Source organism: Poecilia formosa, unplaced genomic scaffold (genome assembly GCF_000485575.1).
Source record: "Poecilia formosa unplaced genomic scaffold, Poecilia_formosa-5.1.2 Scaffold683, whole genome shotgun sequence".
NCBI classification, from domain to species: domain Eukaryota; kingdom Metazoa; phylum Chordata; class Actinopteri; order Cyprinodontiformes; family Poeciliidae; genus Poecilia; species Poecilia formosa.
The window spans coordinates 154,422-163,971 of record NW_006800622.1 but is presented as its reverse complement, the minus strand read 5'-3'; the positions used below and the strand labels follow the sequence as shown (position 1 = coordinate 163,971).

Below are 9,550 nucleotides of genomic sequence, written 5' to 3'. Positions count from 1 at the left end.
ATGAAGACTTAGAAACAAGTCTTCTTAAGTGCGTTACTGTAATGCACTTTATCTGGGAGTCAGTCAGTCGCTGCTCTCACGTCTGCAGCTGGTTCAGATGCTGCTGCACGACTTTTGACAGGAACTCGAAAGAGGGAACATGTGACCCCTGTCCTGGCCTCACTTCACTGGCTGCCTGTATATTTTAGGATTCATTTTAAAATTCTTATGTTTGTTTTTAAATCACCCCGGCTTACCTCTCTGAGCTTCTTCACCCATACATACCTTATCGGTCTCTCAGGTCCGCAGATCAGCTGCTCTTGGAGAAGGAAGCTCAGAGGGGACAGGGCTTTCTCTGTCATGGGCCCCAAATTATGGAACGACTTGCCTTTGCAGGTTAGAGAGGCCCCTTCACTGTCCACTTTTAAAGCTCGTCTTAAAACCCATTTATTTTACTTGGCTTTCAACTCCAGCGGGATCTTGTTTTAAATTGTATGTTTGTTTGTTTCTGTAAGAGTTTTTAATTTTTTTATTAAATTTATTTTATTATTTTATTTTTTATTTTTATTTTTATTTTAATTGTTATGTTGTGTTTTAATGTACAGCACTTTGTATCATCTGTGGTTGTTTTAAAGTGCTTTATAAATATAGTTGGTATAGTATGGTATGAATTTGGTGATGGCTACAATAACTTAACATTTCAACTGTATAGATTTTTTCTGTTGTATACTAGAAATAGTACTTTCTTTAGTTAATTTTCTTATTGCCTCAAATGTTCAACATCTCCACATCGTCTGGAAAAAAGTTTAAATATTTCAAATGTGACAAACTATTAATTGTTAAAAATTAAGATTTCATTCTAGAATCTTGCATGTCTTCATGTCTTTGTTTCTATTGTTGGTCTGAAACTCCTCATGTTAAAAAAAGGCCCATAAGAATAAGATAATCATGTTCTTTTTTTCAGGTTTATGGTGCTGAAGCAGGACCAAAATCTTTTGAGAAAATAGATTGCTATATTTTAAAATATTTTTTTATCTTTTCTTTGAATAAATGTGACCAAAAATTTTCAAAAAGTTTATATCGCCTATTCCTACACTTCAGATTGTAGAATAGATGGTTACCATGTAGTAGGAACAGTTCAACCTGTTTCATGTGAACATTTTTGCTGATCAGTAATTACTGATGTTATTGCACTGACGGTACAGAGGCTGTTGGGGGTCTTGCATTTAAAGGAAAACTCTTCCTTGTTATGCTATTGGTAAAATACATTTGTGTCATGTTTTTGATATCTGGTATATGAAAAAAAATAAAGAGGTCATTCATTATTACAAGAGTATTTCCATCTACCCTCACCAGTCACTTTTTTAGGTACATCTTTCCAACTGCTCATTAACACAACTTTTGAATCAGACAATCACATAGCAGCATCTCAATGCTTTGAAGCATCTAGACATGGCCAAGGCGATCTACTGCAGTTCAAACTGAGCATCAAAATGGGGAAGAAAGGTCATTAAGTGACTTTGAACGTGGCTTGGTTGTTGGTGCCAGATGGGTTGGTCTGAGTATTTCAGAAACTACTGATCTACTGGGATTTTCACGGTTTACAGAGAATGGTCCGAAAAAGAGAAAATATCCAGTGAGCTGCAGTTCTGTGGTGCAAATGGCTTGTTGATGCCTACAACAATGCCTGGGCTGACCTCTTCTAGGCAGAGGTCAGATTTGTTCGAGCTGATAGAGCAGCAACAGTAACTCAAATAACCACTCATTACAACCGAGGTCTGCAGAAGAGCATCTCTGAACACACACATCAAACCTTGAGGTGGCTGGGCTGCAGCAGCAGAAGACCACACCGGGTGCCGGTCCTGTCAACTCAGAACAGGAAACTGAGGCAACAAGTCACACAGGCTCACCAAAATTGGACAATAGAAGATTGGGAAAACGTTGCCTGGTCTGATGAGTCTCGATTTCTGCTGCGACATTTGGATGGTTGGGTCAGAATTTGGCATCAACAACATGAAAGCCTGGATCCATCCTGCCTTGTATCAACGGTTCAGGCTGGTGGTGGTGCAATGGTGTGAAATGGCACTCTTTGGGCCCATTAGTGCCAATTGAGCATCGTGTCAAAGCCACAGCCTACCTGAGTATTGCTGCTGACCATGTCCATCCCTTTATGACCACAGTGGACCATCTTCTGATGGATACTTCCAGCAGGATAACGCACCATGTGATGACATGGTGAATGGATAAGGCGCAAATCGTCTTAGACTGGTTTCTTGAACAATGAGTTCACTGAACTCGAATGGCCTCCACAGTCACCAGACCTCAATCCAATAGAGCAAATTTGGGATGTGGTGGAATGGGAGATTTGCATCATGTATGTGCAGCCGACAAATCTGCAGCAACTGCCTGATGCTATCATGTCAATATGGACCAGAATCTCTGAAGAATGTTTCCAGTACCTTGTTGGATCTCTGCCACAAAGGCACAAAGGATTAATGCAGTTCAGAAGGCAAAAGGGGGTCCAACCCGGTACCAGCAATGTGTACCTAGTAAAGTGGCTTGTGAGTGTATTTGTCCTTCAGAGGGAAAATACCAAATGGAGTTAATAAATAAATTAAAAAAAAGTCTTAATCTTTAATTAATCAATCAATCAAATTTGATTTGAATTTGACATTTCAGCAGTAAGGAATTTCAAAGTGCTTTGCATAATAAAAACACAAAAATACAAAGTCATGCAACACAGAATCAACAATCAAAACATTACATTAAGTAGTTAAATTCGTAATTGATTATGTTTCAAATACAACTCTAAGCAGGAGGGTTTTTAGTTTAGATATAAAGGCACTCTGTGTTTCAGCAGTTTTGCAGTTTTCTGAAAGTTTGTTCCAGATTTGTGGTGCATAGAAGCTGAATGCTGCTTCTCATTTGGTTCTGGTTCTGGGGATCTTTATTATCATTTCAAAGCTTTGTTACAGCTGGAACAACAAAAGGAAAGAATAAACATCAATATTGTCCAGGTTTCCTCTGTTAGATCATTGAAGCATCAATTAGCAAATTAAACAAAGTTCCTTTCCCTTCTTGATTAGTCATGAAAATATGTTACAAAATTCGGCAGGCTATGATTATTATTCATTACTAGGTAATCAACTAATCAATAATTACTCAAATATATATCTAAAATGAGAACAAATGAGGAGATTAAGATAAATTAAGATGATGTTATGTTAATTTAACTGCAAATGCAAATGTTACTGCAGCTGGAATATCACACATATCATCACTGTATAATGCATTTTTCTTTTTCAACTGCTGCTCCCACTGAACCTCCCCCTAAACCTCCAACAGCAATTCCAATAACGGCTCCAAATGCAGCTCCTAAAGGTCCCCCTATGGTTCCAATAGCAGCTCCAGCAGCAGCTCCAGCTGCAATTCCCACACCAGCCCCCACCAGAAAACCATTAATAAATGAGTTTCCTTCCTCTGCCTTCTTTTTTGCCTCTTTATGCGTAATGGTTGGATTTCCTCTGCTCAGTCGTTCCATTTCTTCTTGGACAGCTCTTTGTGCTTCTTCAAACATTTTATTGGTGTAGTAACTTCCTCCATTTTGCTGAACCATTCTTTGGATTTTCTCCACCAGTCCCCTGACTTGAGCAGAATCCTCAACTGTGTTGTCAAAAACATGATATTTATCTTCAAATTTCTTCAAGATGGAGCACTGACTGATGAAGCGTTTTAGAGTCTGTTTTTTTTCTAACATGTCCTCTATTTTAACATTTGCCTTTTTCAGCTCATCTCCATGAGTAAACAGGACCATGGTGAATCTGGCTGCTGCTTCGCCAAATGTTTTCTGAATTATTTTCACAAGTTCTTCTTCGTCTGGTGTGAATCTGGTTAATTGGACCACAATCAGGAACGCATGAGGACCAGGAGCCGCCATGCTGATGCATTTAGCAGACTCTGTCACAACCTCTCTATTACTCTTACTTGTATCAAACAGACCTGGAGTATCAATAACAGACAGATTTAAGCCACGAAAAACATCGGTTTCCTTCTGACAGACTGATGTCACAGAGGAAAAAGTGCTACAAGACCTAAAAGCTTTCTTCCCTAATATGGTGTTTCCTGTTGCACTTTTGCCGACTCCAGTTTTCCCAAGAAGAACAATCCTGATCTCTGGATCCTTTTTAGTTGTTGGAGAATTAGAAAACAACAATAAACCAAAAACAAATTTATCCAGATATAAGTAGAAACTAAAAATAGGTTTAATATTTTTAGTGAGTGAATGATCTGTCTATGGTTAGATTTATCGATCTGGATGAACATTTTGGTGAATCACAGAATAATCTTTAAGTAATTTAAAAAATATTATATTTTCATAAACTTTGCTAATCCTCATTATTTAAAAAAATGGTTAAATTCCAGCTGATATTTTGTAAATACATTTTAATAACAGTTGCGCAACCTCTTCACCAAATCAGAATGTTCATACACAAAGTAGGTAATATTAGTTCTACAGTTGAGCTCTTTTACATTTTGATCTACCACAGTTTTTTTTTTTTTTTTTTATAAATATGAATTTATTCTTTGAGGATCAAAATCCTTTGAAGTAAGAATTTTGATCATGTCCACAATCCTTTTCTCATAAGCCAACATATTTTCTGATAGATATTTCCACTCCAAGCTTTGGCCAAGTCGTTCCAAAACTTGAATTGTTCTCTGAAGTAATTATTTTGTTGATTTGAATTTTATTGGCCTCACTGTGATGGTGAGGAAGAAAATCCCTGTTCATCTTCTAGTAGGTGACTGAAGGATTTGAGTTATAACTGTTTGATATTTGACTTGATTGATTAATTTTTGTTCAGTAGTAACATTTACAGTATAAAGTTATACAAACAGGGATGAAGCTTAAAAACAATTACATAAATTAAAGACCAAGAAGTGTTGGCAGAAGGGTTAATGAATTAGGCCTACACTTTTTACAATAATTTTAAAATTGCAGCATTATTTCTTTACCAATACAAAACAAACAAACAAAAAAAAACTACATTCTTTTAATTCCCAAAATAATAATGATAATTTCTCCAGGTAATGTATCAGAGCATCAAGCTTTAGATGGATATTAGTTTATCATGGATTTTTCTAAGCTTTTAAAGCCACATTGTGAAAAAGATTTTTAATTCCTCATCAGTTATTTTGCACACTAACGCTTATGACTGATATACACTTAATATTTGTCCTTTTACTTTTCGAAAAGTGCATCACACTCCAAGCTTAACCCTTGAAATCAATTTGTCCAGATTTCTAAAACTAATTTAGCTCCAAGTCCAAGTTGTAGAAGAGGAGAAGCTGTTATTACCGGGTGTGGCTGAAGGCTCAGGCTGTCTCCACTCCAACTGTGCCACTCCAACTGGCCCGGACACTTTACCCAACATGACCCCTGGTAGCAGTGAGAAGACCCAGCTCATCGTAGCCTCGCCTCCGTCAGTCTTCCCCAGAGCAGCTCTAACTACAATATACCATCAGTGTGTGAATTTGTACATAAATGACTGAATGTAGTGTGAAGCACTTTGGAGTCTAATGAACTAGATTAATACAAGAACAGACCATTTACCATCTGCAGTTTACCTCTTGGCTTTCACGTAATTAGGTAAATGTTTAGCTAGCACACCTCGCTGCTAAATAAAATATGCAAGTAAGCAAGATTTATAGAGGGTGTTAGACAAATTTCATAATCTTAAGATTTATAGTATGTTTTTCCGGTCAGTCTGCAACAGACTGGTGACCTGTCCAGGGTTCACACCTTTTTCACACAAAAAAGGCCCTTGAACAAAAAGCTTTTATTAGTATACATTTTTGTGTTTTGTGCTTGATTTATTTCCAAGCATGTTCTGTGTGATAAAATAATCAGAGCTATATTTTGAAGAACTAAACAAGGATGATAGAAATACTATTGAGTATATTAATGAAAGACATAAAAACAACTAAAACGTGGTTCCAATACAAACTCAATAAGACTTTTTAAGTAGGCTTATAGAATATCTGCAGGTCAATGTCTGGACCGCAGACATTGACCTGTTAAATGACGCTTGCCCCCCAGAAAAAATGTATAAAATCATAACTTTTCTTACCAAGTTATTTATAAATGTATTTGACCTGGGCCACTGTCCTCTTGCAGGCTGCTGAAGTCTTGGCAGTAAATAGTTTCACTGTTTAGCTCTATGCTGTTTTTATAGTCTAGTTCTAAGCTCCTCCCTTTGAGTCACTCTGCCAATGCAGTCATAATCAGAATGATGCAGAATGTCCTGACTGAACGTGACAATTAAAGGTCTCAGGTTTCAGGAAACACGCAGCATGATGAGCACACATTTAATGGGATACTACATGAATCTATTGGGTTGGTTGGTTGGTTGGTTGGTTGGTTGGTTGGTTGGTTGGGGAGAATCCCTTCAGGGCAAATTTCCACTACATGATTCCAACAGCAGAAATGTATAATAATCAAACCAGATGGTCAACATACAGAAGCCTTATAAAACAGATGGTTTGATTTCAGTAAAGCTCAAAACTGAAAAGTTACTTTTACTTTCTGTCAGGGGTGGAAATCACCTTCAAAGTATAAAGTGGCTGGCAGCAACGCGCCTGCCACCATGGAGGGTTGACAATTTGAACAGAAAAAAAACTGCATTCAGTTTTAACATCTGTCCAGGGGAGGACTGACCGTCTGGAGAAGGAGGATGATGAGAAAGACGTGACCAGGAACAGAATGATTGATTCCATTTAATGCCTCATCTCCAACGATAAGCACTTTCGACATATCTTTCGTCTTGTTGGTGTTAATTTTGGGGGTAGATGTGCTGGTCTTGCCTCATAGCCGTTGTTGAAGGTGAGGTTTCCCTTGGCAGTTCCTGAAGTGCATCCAGTCTGTTTTTCAGTGGGATTCCCAAACCTGTCAGTAAATATCCTGTATGATGCATTCCCCCATACGACAATTCCCATTTCCCATATTCTCAAATCTCAAATTTGACAGGTATGATTCCCACAGAGTCAGAATGTGTTGAGGCCCAGGCTTGTGTCGCTTTGTCCTTGGAAGCGGGGTCAGTGGAGTTGTTTTGGAGTTTTAACATCAGGTGTTGAAGTTGTGCATTTTGGCTCACAGACGGCCACGCTGATTCGTCTAGGTGAATCAGCGTTAGACATCTCATCAAAGAGAGGGTTTTTTTTTTCAGCTTAGCTCCCAGAGTCTTCCAGGGTGAGTTGCATGTGAACTCTCTGTTGATTTGAGGAAGAGTTGTTTCATTTCCACAAGCAACTTTAATCTCAAACTTCACCTCCAGGCGTTGCATAATCTTCATTTCTACTAAAGTCTTGGTATAGTACTGAGCTGGTCGTTGCTTTTTGTTATTAGTAGAATAACCTGGCCTGGGTCGAATCTGGGTTGGTTTTGGTATTCCTCTCTAGAATATGATTTTTTATTTCTACTTAAGGAAGTCTTTGTATAATACTGCTGATATTCCCGGTGTCGACCAGAGCCTGAACTGGTTTGTTTTTAAATGGACACACCTGACATTATTAAACAGAAAATGAACACAAGATTCTTACATCAACCTTCAGAAAGGAACACCTGCTACATTTATTTGTTATGACATTTTATCCAGAGGACAGTAAGTACTAAAGGCTTTTACGGCTGTACTTGCAAAACTTGATTTAGATGCCAACCTTCTTGTTAAGATCCTCACCATCACTAACATTGTGTCAGTGCAGATTTATTAGCTGGAATCTGGAAGAGGGAGTTTAACTGACTGAGCTTGAAAGCAATTAAGGATTACTGGTAATTAGTTGCTGACAATGATGCAGTCCAGAACAAACAAAACACAAACACAAAGATTAATCTTGAAGCAAATTATAGCTATGGTAACACAACACACCGCCTCTCGCCCGAAATGTAAGGAAAACAAAAATGCATCTTTTTTTAAATCATCTTTCAATTTTCTGCAGTCTATAAATATGTCTGATTATAACAACCATTTTTACACAATAAACCAAATCACTTTGAATATTTGTTTATAGTTTTTGCCAAGTATTTTCAAAAATATCTATTTTGCGAGTGACTTTCTGAAGTTTGTGAAATTTTGAGGGTTTAGTTGTCTAGTGAACGTACAGCAGTAGCTCAGTCAGCAGAATGTTTTTAATGACTGATGGGAAGGAAAAGTATTTTATCTACAGCTTACTGTTAATTTTCAAAATTTGTGATAGACATTTTTGTTTACAAAATCCATTATTGGGCTCTATGGACAGAGACAATAGGGATATGTTTATTAAAATCTTTTTTATAACCATAGTGGCTTATGTTACTTATATCAACATGCTTCTTTGTTGTTTTTAATTACAGTTTCTGTAACCTATTGTGTTCCTCTTTGACAAAATGAGTCACTGCCGCAGATAAAAATCTAATAAGATGATAATAATGACAGAAATAATTTTAACTATACTAATAACATAAGAAAACTTTACACTGGAATTTGCTATTCCCCTGAATTCATACCATTCAAGTTTCTTCCACAGCAACCCATGCTTAGGTTTGCATCGGGGAATTTTTCAAGTCCATCATTAATCCCACTGTAAATTTCCTGTTGTTCTTTCCATTTGCAGTGCCTTTAATATTTATTTGCATATAACTGGGATTTTTTTTTCTAATATATTTCTTTTTTTAATTGGTCAATTATTTGGTGTTTTTCAGATTTCCTGTTTTTACTTCTTTGTTGTCCATGTTTTCATTCACCTTGGTAAAAACCAGGGTTCTACAGTAACCACATGTTGCCACCCTATTCTTCAAAGTGGGCATTTACACTATACTAGCCAGTTCAACGCTGCACTAGTTTAAGCGTTGATGCGTTGCTGCTTTGTTATGATGCGCTGAGCGGCTAACATTGTATCTCTTGATCGCTTGTAACAATCGGACTGTCGCCAAGTCCGATTATTAGCAGCTTTCGGCTTTTTTTTTTTTTTTTTTTAAGTTGCTTGCAAATTTAATGAGTCGCGGGTTGCGCCTTTTTGGACTCGTTTTTGAACATGAAGTTGCTCATTTGGGCTTGGAAATAAGCAGGGACTCATTATAAATCCCAGAATTTGTCTGTCATTAAATTAGTTTTAGTCAGACTCTCCTTGTCCATCATTTCCCGGATGATCCATCCCGCTGTGTTTTTGTTAATATCAAGTTAATATATTACCTGTGAATGACGTCGAGCCTCGCGTTGCGCTCCAGAAAACTGCAAACATCGAGACTAATATGAACAGCTCAATAAACGTGAAAACAGCCACGAATGAACGAGTCCGTAAAGTTGTGCAATTAAACGCCATTATAATTATTAATATAAAGATAAGTGTCACAAATCTGTATGTCTGACTGAGCTTGAAAGCAATTAAGGATTACTGCAGGTCAAGGTCCAGACCTTGACCTGCAGACATTCTAGAGACTATAGGTACTCCCTTCCATCAAATCAAATTTTGACAGGTAGTGTTCAACGTGGGTGGTCCGGAAGTGGGGGAGGGGCAACGTGGGTGGTCCGGAAGTGGG

At 37.5% G+C, this 9,550-nt stretch overlaps 1 protein-coding gene across 1 annotated transcript; it reads right to left on the bottom strand.

The window, feature by feature from the left end:
• Positions 1-2,731: 2,731 nt before the first annotated feature.
• On the bottom strand, positions 2,732-6,169 carry LOC103130854 (GTPase IMAP family member 4-like). Its single transcript, XM_007542370.2, has 3 exons — positions 6,108-6,169; positions 5,336-5,485; positions 2,732-4,167 (listed from the first exon to the last, which is right to left on the bottom strand). The coding sequence occupies exons 2-3, from the start codon at positions 5,442-5,444 to the stop codon at positions 3,257-3,259; spliced, it is 1,020 nt and encodes a 339-aa protein (XP_007542432.2). The 5' UTR covers positions 5,445-5,485; positions 6,108-6,169; the 3' UTR covers positions 2,732-3,256.
• Positions 6,170-9,550: the final 3,381 nt, after the last annotated feature.

Coding starts and splice junctions, on each gene's coding strand:
- LOC103130854 (XM_007542370.2), bottom strand. CDS start 5,444: ATGAGCTGGGTCTTCTCACTGCTACCAGGGGTCATGTTGGGTAAAGTG. Junction 4,168..5,335: donor TGAGCCTTCAGCCACACCCG/GTAATAACAGCT, acceptor ATTCTCCAACAA/CTAAAAAGGATCCAGAGATC.